This window comes from Ursus arctos, unplaced genomic scaffold, assembly GCF_023065955.2.
Source record: "Ursus arctos isolate Adak ecotype North America unplaced genomic scaffold, UrsArc2.0 scaffold_7, whole genome shotgun sequence".
NCBI lineage: Eukaryota > Metazoa > Chordata > Mammalia > Carnivora > Ursidae > Ursus > Ursus arctos.
This window is the reverse complement of record NW_026623089.1, coordinates 55,332,025-55,348,773: the sequence shown is the minus strand read 5'-3', so window position 1 is coordinate 55,348,773 and position 16,749 is coordinate 55,332,025. Positions and strand designations below refer to the sequence as shown.

Below are 16,749 nucleotides of genomic sequence, written 5' to 3'. Positions count from 1 at the left end.
TTATTAATTTTTCTAAAATTTGGCCAAAATATATGAAGCATAGTATTTATATCTTGAGGAGAGTTTTTGAGTCTTTTGAAGATCTTCAACATCATTGACGTCAGTCATTATAACTCTCTGTTAATGTATGTTGTTAGATGTGGCAAGTCATTATTTGGTAAATTATTATGCTGGATTTATTCAGTATTTCTATTAAAGTTGGCTGGGTTACTGTTGGTATCTTTTTATAGGTTTCACTGTTTGCAGAACTTTTCAATGAGATGCTTCAAAGAGATTTTGGTGTCAGAATATACAAATCTTTATTATCTCTTCCTGAGAAAGAGGACAAAAAAGAAAAAGAAAAGAAAAGCAAAAAAGATGAGAGAAAAGATAAAAAAGAAGACAGAGATGATGAAACTGATGAGCCAAAACCCAAACGGAGAAAATCAGGCGATGATAAGGATAAAAAGGAAGATAGAGATGAAAGGAAGGTCTGTAATTATTTCCATTACCAGCAACCTATTTAGAAGTTTTCCTTTAGTTTTCTAGAGTATAACAAATGATGAATTCCATCAGAAAAGCAAAATGTAAGGGCTAACTAAAATATTTTAGTGTTTTATTAGAAATTTAAGTCTTTGAATTAAGCATATATAAACATCCAGAACAGTTTCTGGTAATTCCTTTTTTTCTAACTTAAAGTGTATAGCATGATGGTTTATTTACATGTATTGTGAGTGGTAGTTTACTTTTAAAGTGTATTAGGATTTTATAATTTGATTCTATTTCAAGTAAATTTAATGAATTTAATGTTTTTTGGTTTTAGTCATTTAACGTTTGTTTAGATATCTTGTTTAATTTAAGGCATTTTAAATTACAGAAAGAAGATAAAAGAAAAGAGGATTCTAAAGATGATGATGAAACTGAAGAAGATAACAATCAAGATGAATATGATCCAATGGAAGCAGAAGAAGCTGAGGATGAAGAAGATGGTACGGTTCAAATTTACTTCTTTATCCTTGGGATGAAAAATACATTTTTTGTTTGATGACTTTGCGTAATTGCAGTCTATAATTTTAATTTTTTTTCTTTTTTAGAATTGAAACTAAAATATTCTTTAGTAAAAACCTATTTATATTGTTTTAATAATAGATGAGAGGATTTTTTTGTTAAGGTAGAACCTAGCATTTTATTTAGGTCTTCATTAAACTGTTGGAATTGAGAACCAGACATACATAATAAACCTCCAAAAATAGATCCTGAAAGGCACTTTCTGCTTAAGGCAAGCAGTCATAGAATGAGCGTGTAAACAAGCTGGCTTCTCTGTACCACAGCAGCCAAGTCACCCTACTCGGGGGCCCCTGCACCAGTTCTGCCTTCCCTTCTGTTAACACCAGCCAGACCCCCATATGTGTAACCCAAGGTTTTTTTGTAGGACACCTTGGACTACCTGGAAATGCTGGAAACCTGTTGTTAAAGGAATCATGGTGTTGAGGGGGGAAAAATGTTTAAGCTGCCGTCTGTGGTGATGGCTTCTCTGTACTTATGCCATACCACAGAATACAACACATAAGCAATTAGAAAATGTTCAAGTATGAAGAGATTTTGTCCTTTCCACCCAAAGCACTGCTCTCTGAAGGAAACTGGTTTCTTTGTAGCTACATCAGCTGTTCAGAAAGCTCATTGGACCTGGTTTTGAAAATAAAACCATTAAAACCCTGGGAGGAATTACTGTGCAGTGTGGAGTACTCAGACTTTCTTATAAAGAAAAAAATAGTTACCTGGTACCAAAGTGTGCAGCCTACATACAGACCCTTAGGTACTGCTGTGTGACATCTGTGAGAGGGTTTTTTAAGACATGCTTTTTTTTTTTTTTTTTTTTTTTTTAAGGTAATCTCTACACCCAACATGGGGCTCAAACTCATGACCCTCAGATCAAGAGTTGCATGCTCTACCAACTGAATCAGCCAGGCACCCCAAGACATGTTTATTTTTGATTATCATATGTTCTGTATGTAATTAATACTTACTTAACTTAAGGAATGTATTTCCCTGAACATGGTGCTTTAACTATGTTGTAAAGGTATAATAGTCACTGTTAATTCCATAGTTTTCTAAGGAAGAACATATTCTGTGTAGTCTTTTGCATGTTTGAGAATCTCCATAATTTAAAAAAAAATACTAAAATCAGTTTGCTAAAGAAGAATATATTCTAGGGGTGCCTGGCTGGCTCAGTTGGTGGAGTGTGCAACTTTGGATCTTGGGTCATGAGTTTGAGCCCCACGTTGAGTGTAGAGATTACTTAAATAAATAAAAACTTCAAAAAAAAATAAAGACTGAGGCACCCTGAGCTACCTGCTCAGTGGGGAGTCTGCTTCTCCCTCTTCTGCTCCTTCTGCACTACCCTCCCACTCATGCTCTCTCTCAAATAAATAAAATCTTAAAAAGAAATTAAAAAGGAAGACTAATGATAATAAACACCTGTTTATCACCCAAGTTAATAAAAGACACTTACCAATGGGAATGATATTCATATCCTTACAGTAGGGGTACCTGGCGGGCTCAGTTGGTAGAGCATGCCACTCTTAATTCAGGGTCAAGCGTTCAAGCCCCACATTGGGCATAGAGCTTACTTTAAAACAACAGCAGCAACAATAAAAGTCCCAAATCATAGATGTCAGCCATGAAGTAACCCTGAAGTACCACTGAGTACTTGTCAATCTCCATATAGATTTGAGACTTTAAAAATCCTTTTTTCAGGGTGCCTGGGTGGCTTAGTCGGTTAATTAACCATCTGTCTTCAGCTCAGGTCACACTCCCAGGGTCCTGGGATTGAGTCCTGCATTGGGCTCCCTGCTCAGCCAGGGAGCCTGCCGCTCCCCATGCTGGTGTGGGGTCTGTCTCTCTGTCAAAAAAAAATACTGAAGGGGCGCCTGGGTGGCACAGTGGTTAGGCGTCTGCCTTCGGCTCAGGGCGTGATCCCAGTGCTATGGGATCGAGCCCCACATCAGGCTCCTCTGCTGTGAGCCTGCTTCTTCCTCTCCCACTCCCCCTGCTTGTGTTCCCTCTCTCACTGGCTGTCTGTCAAATAAATAAATCTTTAAAAAAAAAAAACATACAAACCTCCTATCTGGTTTCCTTGCTTACTCCCTTCTCCTCTAAAGTCACTTCTCAACACAATTGACAGAATAACCTTTGTAAAGTTTAAGTCATTTATTTGTTTGATTTCTTTCATTTGTTTTCAGATTCCTTCAGTGGCTCTCCATTTCACTCTGTAAAAAGCCAATGTTTACAATGACCTCTAAGACTCCTCGAAATCAAGCCTTTAATTTCATTTCTTACCACTGTTTCTACTTGCTCTTTGCACTCAACGCATCCTGACTTTCTTTCTTTTTTTTTTTTTTTAAAGATTTTATTTATTTATTCGACAGAGATAGAGACAGCCAGCGAGAGAGGGAACACAAGCAGGGGGAGTGGGAGAGGAAGAAGCAGGCTCATAGCGGAGGAGCCTGATGTGGGGCTCGATCCCATAACGCCAGGATCACGTCCTGAGCCGAAGGCAGACGCTTAACTGCTGTGCCACCCAGGCGCCCCCATCCTGACTTTCTTGAACCCATTACGTATGCCTCTATATTAGGACCTTTGCATTGACAGTTCCTTCTGCATGCAGACTCCCAGAGATCCACCTTCCTGAGTCTTTCACATTTGAAGTCCTTGTTCAGCTATCACTTTCTCAGTGAGGCCTGCTCTGCACCCACCCCTATTTAAAATTACAGTCTTCCCCAGCTGTGCACATTCTTGATTCCTCCTTATTTTGCTTTACTTACAGAACTTATACCCTATTCTATACTATTTACTTATATTACCTCTCGTCTGTCTTCCTTCTTGAATACATATAAGCTCTTAATAAGGAAAAGAGGAGTTTGGGGGGCACCTGGCTGGCTCACTCAGTAGAGCATGCGACTCTTGATCTTGGGGTTGTAAGTTTGAGCCCCACATTGGGTGTAGAGATTACTTTAAAATCTTCAAAAAAAATTTTTTAAGCAAAATCTTAGAAAAACAGGGGTTTTTGTCCCCTCTTTGCTGATACATAGTGCAAGTTCCTGGAGCAGTCTAAATATCCACATAGGCTCTAAATAGATACTTAATGAATGAATATCATAAACTGCAATGCCAAACAGGGTGATAGGATTATAGTTCTTTTTTGGTTTCCCTAGTATTTCCAGTTGCTGCTTGCTTATGTTATCATAGTTTTTCCCCCCATACTTTATATTTCATTATCGTATCAAGTTACTTGAAGACCACTCTTTCCAATAGAAAAATAGAATGGTGATTTTTTAAAAAATGAAAATGCGATGCCATTTAATGTCTAAAATGGTGTTGAATCATCTTAGTAATTAGAGGAGCATACAACAATAAGAGTCTATTTCTTACCGATCAATTTGATGAATTTTTTTTTTAAAGATTTATTTATTTATTTATTTATTTGAGAGAGCAGGGGAGAGGGGCAGGCGGGGAAAAAGTCTTAAGCAGGCTCCTGTAAGCACGGACACTGATGATGGGGCTCGATCCCACCACCCTGAGATCACTGCCTGAGCTGAAACCAAGAGTCAGATGCTTAACTTACTGTACCACCCAGGCCCCCCTTGATGAAAAGATTTTAATAAAAATCAGTTTAACAATTAACAACGGTAAAGAGAAGAGTTCTTTCATAACTCTTGCAGTCAGTTTAAATTGTTGCACTTTTTTTGGACATAAATTTGGCACTGTCAGTCATCTATATCCTTTAAAATTCCAGCATGGGTGTTCATTCCATAATTGTTTATAAAACAAAAAAATCAGAATTCTTTTAAAGATTTATTTTATTTTAGAGCAAGTTGGGGGGGCAGAAAGGGGGAGAGGAGCAGACTCCCCACAGTGCAGGAAGCCTGACTCGGGGCTCAGTCCCACAACCCCGAGATCACAACTGGGCCAAAATCAAAAGTTGGACGCTTAACATACTGAGCCACCCAGGCACCCCTGTCTTAATGTTTAATAATAGAGAATTATTTAAATATATTTTGCTATAGACGTGAAGTTAAAGTCTGCAGCCATTGAAGAAACTGTTGGAAGATCAATGACATTGAAAAGGATTACGAAGTAGTTTTTTATAGATAACATGTTCCTTTAAATGTGTTTCATATGAATAGTTGTGTATGTGGGGGAAAAATAAAGGGACATGATTGCTGCTGTAATTTTAGTGTATTTTTGTGTGGTGGGATTTATTTATTTTTTAAAAATCTATGTTCCAGGGGAGACTAAAGTTTTGAAATTAATAGCTTCCAAGTTAAATACTCAAATAAGGTGAATCATGTCTATAAAATGTTAATAAAGGAAAGAAATTTACCCTTGTGTAGTATATGGTATGCTCTTGATAAAAATTATTTGTAATTACAGTTCTACTCAGAGGCTATTGTTTTTTCTATTTTATAATTGAGGAAACTGAGGCTCTCAGCAGTAAATTAACCCACAATAATAAACCTATAATGCCGCTAAAGTATTCTGTTCTATAGTATATATGTGAGAAATAGGTTCCAAGGACACATTTTTTTAAGTTTATTTATGTGCCAGTCCATACTACAAAACTCACTACTTCTAAATATGCACTTTAATCATTCTTAATAACTTGACAGATTTGTTAAACCATCACCACAATCCAGCTGTAGACCATTTGCCTGTTTCCCTTTTACAAAAATGGCTTTGTTGAGATATAATTCACATACTATGTAACTCATCCATTTAGAAGTGTACAGTTTGGGGGACCTGGCTGGCTCAGAAGATCATGCAACTCTTGATCTTTGGGTCGTAGGTTTGAGTCCCATGTTGGATGTAGAGATTACTTAAAATAAAAAATGAATGAATGAAGTAAAATTTTTTTAAAAAGTGATTTATCCAAGTTCCCATCTTTAAACAAGAAATAGAATGTTAGTGTAAGCAAATCTGGGTATTAACACTGTTAGTTAGATTTTCTTAATCATCTTAAAAACATCTCAGTTCCTCACATATTGTTTTATTTTGTAATAATCTATCTGCCACTAGTGTTACTGCATTGACTAGTTTTCCTTTAAGGTTTTAGAAAATATGCTTTGCTCTGTTTTGTTTAAATTTGTGTTATAATTTTCAGATTTTTATGGAATTATTTGATTTAATAAAGTCAAATTTTTTTCCTCCTTTTACTGTCTCTATACATTTCTTCCTTTTCTTATTCTTTATAATTCTTTCTTTTCTGGGGTGCCTGAGTGGGTGAGTCAGTTACACGATCAACTGTTGATTTCAGCTCAGGTCGTGATCTCAGGGTTGTGAGATGGAGCCCCACGTCAGGTTCTGTGCTTAGTGGGGAGTCTGCTTGAAATTCTCTCTCTCCTTCTGCCCCTCGTCCTACCTTCTCTCTTTCTCTTTTTCCCTTCTCTCTAAAAAAATAAAATAAAAATAATAAAAATAATTTTTTAAGATTTTTTTTTTTTAAGTAATCTCCACACCCAAGGTGGGGCTCAAACTTACAACCCCAGGATCAGAAGTCACATACTCTACTGACTGAGCCAGGCAGGCACCCCATTAAATTCCATCCATTTTTATTTGTACAGTGTTTCTTTCCATTGTGTCTTGAAAATTATTCAGTAACGGAAAATTATTTTTGATCTTTACAGTAGTAGAAAATATCTGTATTAATGAGTATTTTGCTGCTGTTGTATTGATGATTTTATAGATCGGGATGAGGAAGAAATAAACAAACGAGATGACAAAAGAGATATCAACAGGTACTGCAAGGAGAGGCCCTCTAAAGATAAGGTATTTATTGAATACTGTATTCCTTATGATATAATAATTTCCATTTCTCACATAATCCAGACTTATTAAGCATAACACTGTCATGAAGTTTATTGGTCCTTATATATCTGTATCTTACCACTCAGAGCAAAATTCAGCCGATTGTATTTTTATATTTGTAGTTAATATCAGATAACCAATATGTCTTATTCCTTTCTCCTGTATACGTAAACAAGATCAGCTCATTTTAACTTGTAACATGAGGCAAAGGTCTTTTCATATTTTTAACCGTTACATGGACATAGTCTCAGTTTCTCAATTTTCAGGGTAAAGATTATGTACTATTATTATCTTCTGCATTTTCTTTAGGAAAAAGAAAAGACTCAGATGATCACAATTAACAGGGATCTGTTAATGGCATTTGTTTATTTTGATCAAAGCCATTGTGGTTATCTTCTTGAAAAGGATTTGGAAGAAATACTGTATACTCTTGGACTACATCTTTCACGAGCTCAGGTAATCTGTCCTATGAATGTTTAAAATGTAAAGCCATTTTACGTAATTATCTTTTTAATCTCTGACTTTTTGAAATATGAAAGTAATAAGCTAATAGTCAAGAAATATTAAATGTGTAAAATAAAAAAAAGTTAAAAGTCTTCTCTGTAGTTCTATTTCTCTGGCCTCATGTAATCCTCTAGATCTTTTTGTAAGCAACTTTACATATATCATATATAAACACATGAAATCATTTTATACATTACTGATAGATAACTTTTTTTCTTTTTTTTAAGATTTTATTTTTGGGGGAGGGGAAAAGAAACGATTTTATCTTTAAGTAATCTCTACACCCAGTGTGGGCTCAAACTTACAACCCCTAAATCAAGTCCCATGCCCTACCAAGTGAATCAGCCAGTGCCCCTGGACAGCTTTTTTCATTTAACAATATATAATGACTTTTTACTATTAAAATAGAGACCCACTTTGTTCTTTTTATAACTATAAGGCATTCTTTAATATAGATGTACCATAATTGCCTTAACTAGTCTCAGTTGCTAGGCAGTTTCCATTTTTTAGAATTATGGACTATGGTATAATAAATATCTTTATTCTGGGGCGCCTGGGTGGCTCAGCTTTTAAGCGTCTGCCTTCGGCTCAGGGCGTGATCCCAGCGTTCTGGGATCGAGCCCCGCATCAGGCTCCTCTGCTGTGAGCCTGCTTCTTCCTCTCCCACTCCCCCTCCTTCTGTTCCCCCTCTCGGGGCTGTCTCTCTCTGTCTGTCAAATAAATAAATAAAATCTTTTTAAAAATAAATAAATAAATAAATATCTTTATTCATGTACTTTTAAAAAAGATTTTATTTATTTATTTATTTGACACAGTGAATGTGCACATGCAAGGGGTGGGGAGGGGCAGAGGGAGGGAGAATCTTTTAAGCAGACTCCACACTGAGCATGGAGCCTGATGTGGGGCTCGATTTCTGGACCCTCAGTTTACAACTTGAGCCAAAATCAAAGATTGAACGCTTAACCAACTGTGCCATCCAGGTGCGCACTGCTCCCTTTTTTAAGTAGATTCTAAGCCCAGTGTGGGGTTTGAACTCACAACCCTGAGATTTAAAGTCACATGCTCTTCCAACTGAGCCACCCAGTACATATACCTTAATGTATGCTTTAGTGTTTTTGTTTTTGTTTTTTTAAAGATTTTATTTATTTATTCAACAGAGATAGAGCCCACGAGAGAGGGAGCACAAGCAAGGGGAGTGGGAGAGGAAGAAGCAGGCTCATAGTGGAGGAGCCTGATGTGGGGCTCGATCCCATAACGGCGGGATCACACCCTGAGCTGAAGGCAGACGCTTAACCGCTGTGCCACCCAGGCGCCCCTGCTTTAGTGTTTTAATCAATGTTACACATTTTTTATTAATAAAAATTTTTTCAAATGATAATTTGGATTTTAGGTTTATAGAGAAGACAGTTTAAAAATGCACAAGATGGGGTGCCTGGGTGGCTCAGTCAGTTAAGTGTCTGCCATCAGCTCAGGTCATGATTCCAGGGTCCTGGAATCGAGCCCATGTCCAGCTGCCCTGCTCAGCGGGGAATCTGCTTCTCCTTCTCCCTCTCCTCCCTGCTCTTGCTCTCTCTCTTTCTTTCAAAGAAAGAAATGAAAAATCTTAAAAAAAAAAAAAAGCACATGTTGGGGTTCCTGGGTGGGTTCAATTGGTTAAAGTGTCCAGCTCTTGATTTCAGCTCACGTCAAAATCTTTAAAAAAAAAAAAACAAAAACGCAAGTGTTTGAGTGGGAGAGGATACCTGTGAACACAGATGCCATTGATGTTTATTGTGTGTGAAAATTAGAGCACAGTTAAGGAAAATCAAAAATATATTCTCATCTTTTTGTTTACTTGCTTGCATAACAGGTAAAGAAACTTCTTAATAAAGTAGTACTCCGTGAGTCTTGCTTTTACCGGAAGTTAACAGACACCTCAAAAGATGAAGAAAGCCATGAAGAGTCTGAAGCATTGCAGGAAGATATGCTAGGTTTGAATATATTATTTTGAGACTACATTATTTTATAATTATTAAAGACAAAGAAATAAAATATGATCTTTTATTTTATAGGGAACCGGTTGTTACTTCCAACACCAACAGTAAAACAGGAATCGAAGGATGTGGAAGAAAATGTTGGTCTTATTGTGTACAATGGTGCAATGGTAGATGTAGGAAGCCTCTTGCAAAAATTGGAAAAGAGTGAAAAAGTAAGAGCTGAAGTAGAACAGAAGCTGCAGTTGCTAGAAGAAAAAACAGGTAAGAAACAGCATTGGGTATTTTGGTACTTACAAAACCCTGTTAGAATATATATGTGTCCACATATACATACCTGTGTGCACATGCATATCCATACTTTGCCTTTTAGTCTAGGCACATAATGCAACTTCCTTTTGACCATTAAAAGCTATAAAATTGCTTGGCTTTATAAGAATTTATCTTAGATTTTCATATGCATTCTTAGAATCCTTTGTTGTTCTTTTGCACTTTTTTAATCCTCTCCTAGTTCTACTTAGTTTTCGTCAGTTTTTGCTACTTTCTCTAATCCATACAATCATCTAAAAGTGGAACCTAGGTTTAGAAGTAATACTTAGGTAAAACTTAATCTAAATGAAGTGAGTATATTGCATCATGCTTTATAACTGGGGCATTTGTGGCCATTTTAAGGAAGTATAGCTGCTTTTTATTTTCCTTAATATTTCCTAAATTTTTTTTTTAAAGATTTGCTTATTTTTAAGAGAGAGCATACAAGCAGGGGAAGGGGCAAGGGGAGAGGGAGAGAATCCTCAAGCAGACTCCTGCTGAGCGCAGAGCCCAATGCAGGACTCAGTCCCAGGGCCCTGAGATCATGACCTGAGCCAGAATCAAGAGGCAGCCACTTAACCTACTGAGCCACCCAGGCACCCCTTTCTTACATATATATATATATATATATATATATATATTTTTTTTTTAAGATTTTATTTATTTGACAGAGAGAGAGCCAGCGAGAGAGGAAATACAAGCAGGGGGAGTGGGAGAGAAAGAAGCAGGCTCCTAGCGGAGAAGCCTGATGTGGGGCTCGATCCCAGAATGCTGGGATCATGCCCCGAGCCAAAGGCAGACGCTTAACGACTGAGCCACCCAGGCACCCCCCTTTCTTACATATTTTTAACCTGATAGTTAAATTGGAGATTTTAAAGGGTAAGGTGGTGAATTTTTTTTTTTTTTTAACAGATGAAGATGAAAAAACCATATTAAATTTGGAGAATTCCAACAAAACCCTCTCAGGTGAACTCAGAGAAGTTAAAAAGGACTTTAGTCAGTTACAAGAAAACTTAAAGATTTCAGAAAACATGAATTTGCAGTTTGAAAACCAACTCAATAAGACAATCAGAAACTTATCTACAGTAATGGATGAAATCCACACTGTTCTGAAGAAGGTTGGCAGCTTTATACTTTCATATTTTCAATTTGTTTCAACTTTTAACTCTGGAAATTTTAATGTCGTTAAGCTCTTAGTTTTTCTCAGAGCAATTAGTGGTTGCTATTCTGTTCTTCGTCAGATTAATCAAAAGCAATTTCCAAAAGATTGTATTATTCTAGAACTTAGTTGGAATGTCAGCATGGTTTATGTATGTAGACTCCTTGAAACTTCTTGAAAACTTACAAGTTTCATGTGTATTTTCTTCCAGAACTAGAGAGTGAATTGAATTTGAACTTGAGAATAAAACCATTTACTTTTTAAAGCCATGTATTGTTGGGCAGAGTTGAAAAACTCTTTGGCACTATCAAAATCAATTTATTAGTATTTTTTGTCACTAAAAAAAACTAATTCAGTGCCATTATAAACTAACTAGAATATTTGAGACATCTTCCACATCCTCAGTCTCACTCAGAGAACAAGTAATATGAAAAATTGTATTACTGTGCAAGGAATATACTACTACTGTTCCTAAGAACCTCTAATTGCTCAGGACTTAAGTAGCCTTCTCAAATACTAGAAACTGTTCTGCATAGAATTCAACGGTTTCTTTCTTAGTTGACCCCGGGGTCAGTTTTTTATCGATCGCAAAATGGGCTATCTGGAGTGTCTGTTTACTGTTTTTTATGCTTAAAGTTACATGTAAGAGAATCTAACAAAATACACTTTCTCCTTTTCTATTTTGTTACAGGATAATGTCAAGAATGAAGATAAAGATCAGAAATCCAAGGAGAATGGTGCAAGTGTATGATAAAATACATGTAGTGATGAGGAATGGTGTTAAATAATGTAATATATAAAAATCATGATACAAGAATGTTTGAAAGTGATGCATGTTTGATTTTAGTAGTATAAGTATCTGTTAGTTCAAATGATGTATAAAGTTTTATGAATGTGAAGAGTCTGCTTTTGAAAATTGCTTGTAATTCCTGGCATTCAAATTATTAAACACTCCTTGAGTGAAATAATTTTGCATTGCAAAATGTTTTAGGATGAACTTTGTTATAGTTTTAACCCCAATAAAGTTCATCAATTTAATTGATAGTAGTATTTAATTACCAAATGTCTTTTATTAAAATACTTAGAAAATTGCAGTTTTATTTATAGAATTATCATTATTAGGTTTTTATAAAATTTTTTAGTCTTTTAAAATTTCAGTATAAATCATAAAATAGCATGCTGCTTAATTTTTTGCAAGTTTTTTGAATCAGACTTTTTTACTTCTCTTTAAAAAAAAAAAATCCCGTCTAATTATCAGTCTCTAAACTATTCATTAAAAATTAAATTCATCCAAAAGACAGTACATCAAAAACTAATAGACAATTACCATTGTTACTATGTTAGACTTTACAAAAAAACGAACAGTACTGATGTTAATGTTACTGCTTTCAATTAATTGTTCTACTTTCCCAAAATAGCACCTATATTTTAATTTTGAGGTTTTTTTTTTTTTAAATGCAGTATATGTCAAATGTACAGTTTAGCACCAAGCTAGTAGATGTCAGTATGATGTCTTAAGTTAAGCCTTCTTTAATTAAAAATAATTTTTTTATTAGTCTGTGTACTTCCTTCAGAATTTTAGTGGGTACATAAGAGTTGATAAACTGTTGAGTGAAAAGGGTAGAAAATGTGATATACTCTAAAGCAGTAGTTCTCAACAGGGGGTGAACTTGCCCCAGAGGACATTTAGCAATGTCTGGGGACACTTTTACTTGTCACAGCTGGGTGAGTGAATGCTGCTGGCATCTAGTTGTTGGAGGCCAAGGATGTCGCTAACCATCCTGTGTTGCCTAAAACAGCCCCCCAACAAGAACGAATTATCCAGGGGTGCCTGGGTGGCTCACTCAGTTAAGTGTCTGCACTTCAGCTCCAGTCGTGATCCCAGGATCCTGGGATTGAACCTTGTGTCAGGCTCCCTGCTCAGCAGGGAGTCTGCGTCTCACTCTACCCCTTCTCCTCCTTGTGCTCTCTGCCTTTCTCTCAATAAATAAATAAAATCTTAAAAGAGAAAGAATTATCTACCCCAAAATGTGAATAGTGTTTCGGTTGAAGAACTGGTCCAAAGAAATATAGGAGTTGGTAGGGCAATATGCAGTTGGTAGGGCATGTGACCCTCGATCTCAAGGTTGTAAGTTCGAGCTCCACATTGGGTGTAGAGATTACTTAAAAATAAAATCTTGGGGAGAGAAAGAGAAATACAGGATTAGGGGCACCTGGCTGGCTCAGTCACTAGAGTGTGGGACTTTTTTTTTTTTTTTTTTTGAGATTTATTTATTTTTTTTAGTGGGGGCAAAGGGAGAGGAAGAGAATCTCAGGCAGACTCACTACTGAGCACAGAGCCGACAAAGGGCTCGGTCCCAGGACCCCAAGATCATGACCTAGAGTGGAACACTCAACCAACTGAACCACCGAGGCACCCCTAAATGACATCTTTTATTTATTTATTTATTTTTTAATATTTTTTTAAAGATTTTATTATTTGAGAGAGAGACAGACAGAGATAGCGAGAGCAAGCACGAGCGGGGAGGAGAAGGAGAAGCAGGCTGCTCCTTGAGCAAGGAGCCTGATGTGGGGCTCAATCCCAGGACTCTGAGATCATGACCTGAACCAAAGGCAGACACTTAACCGACTGAGCCACCCAGGTGCTGCATGACATGTCTTTTTTTTTTTTTTTTTTTTTAAGATTTTATTTGTTTATTTGACACAGAGAGAGGGAGAGAGCAAGCACAAGCGTGGGAAGCCTGAAGCAGGGGGAGAACCAGGCTCCCCACTGAGCAAGGAGCCTGATGTGGAGCTCAATCCCAGGACCCTGGGATCATGACCTGAGCTGAAGACAGCTGCCCAACTGAGCCACCCAGGTGCCCCATGACGTGTCTTTTATTTTTTTTAATTTTTTTTAAGATTTTACTTATTTGTCAGAGAATACAGGCAGGTGAAGCAGTAGGCAGAAGGAGAGGGAGAAATGGGCTCCCTGCTTTACAGGAAGCCTGCTTCTCCTTCTCCCTGCCACTGCTCCTGCTTGTGCTGTCTGTCAAATAAATAAATAAAATATTTAAAAAAATAAATAACACTAGAGAAAATTGAATCATATCTGTAGCAGATGATGAGGGTTTTTTATATTTAAATAACCCTCACTGGGCTATTTCTCTGTCATAGAAATACATGCCGTATTAGGATTTATTTTATTTCATTTTGCTTTATTTTATTTTGCTAGAATAATAGGTAGGTCTTCCAAATAGATTAACAGGAGAATGTAAGTGCCATGTTACACGTGTCTTAAGCTAAGAATTGAATCCGCATGGCTCTTACTAAGAAACAGATTAAAATACCTGAAATTCTTTCTTTCTTTTTTTTTTTTCTTAAAGATTTTATTTATTTATTCGACAGAGACAGCCAGCGAGAGAGGGAACACAAGCAGGGGGAGTGGGAGAGGAAGAAGCAGGCTCATAGCGGAGGAGCCTGATGTGGGGCTCGATCCCATAACGCCAGGATCACGTCCTGAGCCAAAGGCAGACGCTTAACTGCTGTGCCACCCAGGCGCCCCAAAATACCTGAAATTCTTTCAAACCAATTTTTGTTTGTTTTTCTGGTTTATGGTTTGTTCAACTTCCCTGGAGATAGATTACTGATTGATCCATAATTATTGTATAAATGTTTCTCCATCTTGAAGGTAAAATGAAACATTTCTGGGTACTTAGAAAGTTTTTCTCAAGGGAAAATTGTGGAGATAAACTTTTAACTAAAAGGCAGTAAAGATGGGGCACCTGGGAGGCTCATTCGGTTAAGCATCTGCCTCTTGGTTTTGGCTCAGGTCATGATCATGAGATCGAGCCTTTCCTCAGGCTCCCTTCTCAGCAGGGAGTCTGCTTGAGATTCTTTCTCTGCCCCTCCCCCACACCCGCGCAGACACTTGCTCTCTTACTCTCTCTAAAATAAATATTTTTTAAAAAGGGAAGAAAAAGCAGTATACATATCGAAAAGGTTGTAGAGAAGGAAGGATAAGCGACCTATTTTTGCCTTTCAAAACTGCTTTGAATATGCGGAAGTAAAGTGTCATCTATCCTTGTACTATCTTCTGAATTTGACAAAGTCCAAAAAATTAATAATAGAAATAACAAAGTAGGACAATGATAACATTCAGTTTTATTTTCTCATCCTTTTTATGTTCTACAAGCCTGTTTTTGCATTTCATTTTTTTTTTTTTTAGAAGATTTTACTTTTTGGGGGGGCGCCTGGGTGGCGCAGTTGTTAAGCGTCTGCCTTCGGCTCAGGGCGTGATCCCGGCGTTCCGGGATTGAGCCCCACATCGCTCTCCTCCGCTGGGAGCCTGCTTCTTCCTCTCCCACTCCCCCTGCTTGTGTTCCCTCTCTCGCTGGCTGTCTCTCTGTGTCAAATTAATAAAAATTTTTAAAAAAAGATTTTATTTTTTTGGTAGAATGAGAGAGCATAAGCAGGGGTAGCAGCAGATGGAGAGGGAGAAGCAGCCTCCCCACTAAGCAGGGAGCCTAACCAGGGCTCATCCCAGGACCCTTGGATCATGAGCTGAGCTGAAGGCAGACACTTAACAAACTGTGCTACCCGGGCGCCCCTGTTTTCGCATTTCTAATGCTTTAGTAGTTGTAGAACAATTGAAATTTTAAGAATTTAGTATTTCTCATTGAATTTTGCCTAAGTCCTAGTAAAACTGTAACAACACAAATCCTTTAAGTGACATTTAAACTTTATGTATGTACATATTTCATTCTTCTCAAAATTTTGAGTACCATCAGCCACATATTTTTTAAAATATTTTATGTAATCTGATCCCTAACAGAAACCTATTACATAACTACTTAGAGATAACTAATACTGGCTTATGAATCAGTGTTTATTCAGAAACTATAGAATTCTTCAACTTTTTAGTCATTTATGTACCACTTTAAGAAGATTTGAGGTGCTCTTGCCTTTTATCCTAAAAGTTCTAAAACCTTAACCATAACGTCTTATAGCTTGAATACATGGATTATTCCACTGATAAATAAGAACATCAATTCTGTAAATGCAAGACATCCTCTGAAGTGGCAAAAGAGGGGGTGCCTGGGATCTCAGGGTCTTGGGATTTAGCCCCATGTTGGGCTCCCCGCTTGGCGGGGAGTCTGCTTCTCCCTCTGTCCCTACCTCCTCCTCGTGGTTGCTTACTCGCTCTCTCTCAAATAAATAAATCTTTATAAAGTCAGAATTAACTGCTCACTGACATTTAAATCACTTAATAGACTTGAAAAAATTTCAGAAGTGATTTTGGTATTCATCTAATAATACCAGATTTGGGATGACACCAAATTTTATAGGTTTAAAAATATTTTTATATAATTGACCTCAGTTTATATAAACAGATGTAATTCCAGAATCACGGTGGCAGAGTTGAGAAGAGCTAACTGACATAGGACTCTTCCACCTTTCATATGTTTCAGCAGAGTGAAACCTAAATAATTCAGTCCTCAATAGTAAATCCTTGAAAACATTGTTTTAGTATAAGTGGAAAACGAAACACGTAAAGACCCTGAACTGAATGAGCTGGACTAAGTGGAACAGATTTCGCTGATGTCCTTTTTCATCCGCCCTCTGTGTGCATCCTGAGCGCTCACAGCGCTGCATGTCATACTGGGGACTGCACCTCACCCTCTGCACGAGGGCATGACTTGCAGAGAACTTTCCATCAATTGTGTACCCCTGGGCTTTTCTCTCTAAACCCTAAGAGTGGGGAGGATATGGAGCTGTACCTTTGTTGAGGGGTCAGGCTTTGGAGACTGCCAGAGGTAGACTTAGGAGGAAAGACATTTGATGCTTTTACATTTTTGGTAAATCTTAATGTCCATTGTTAGCACTAGTAGAGATGTATGATCTTGGACCCTGGACCAAAGATCACGGCAGTTTCAAGAGTCTCAACTTTCCCTATGCTTCTGTTGGTACAAATTTCAAGTG

At 37.2% G+C, this 16,749-nt stretch overlaps 1 protein-coding gene across 3 annotated transcripts in view; it reads left to right on the top strand.

Moving 5' to 3' along the window:
* The window catches only part of LOC113259115 (cell division cycle and apoptosis regulator protein 1), a 199,201-nt gene extending 186,858 nt beyond the window's left edge, over positions 1-12,343 (top strand). For all 3 annotated transcript variants that reach the window (XM_044386130.3, XM_026504344.4, XM_026504343.4), the window contains 8 exons: positions 231-470; positions 857-968; positions 6,722-6,804; positions 7,153-7,299; positions 9,197-9,317; positions 9,399-9,584; positions 10,542-10,747; positions 11,480-12,343. In XM_044386130.3, coding sequence (XP_044242065.2) covers positions 231-470; positions 857-968; positions 6,722-6,804; positions 7,153-7,299; positions 9,197-9,317; positions 9,399-9,584; positions 10,542-10,747; positions 11,480-11,539 — 1,155 coding nt within the window. In that variant the 3' untranslated portion in view covers positions 11,540-12,343. The remainder of the gene's footprint in view (positions 1-230; positions 471-856; positions 969-6,721; positions 6,805-7,152; positions 7,300-9,196; positions 9,318-9,398; positions 9,585-10,541; positions 10,748-11,479) is intronic.
* The last annotated feature ends 4,406 nt before the right edge of the window (positions 12,344-16,749 follow it).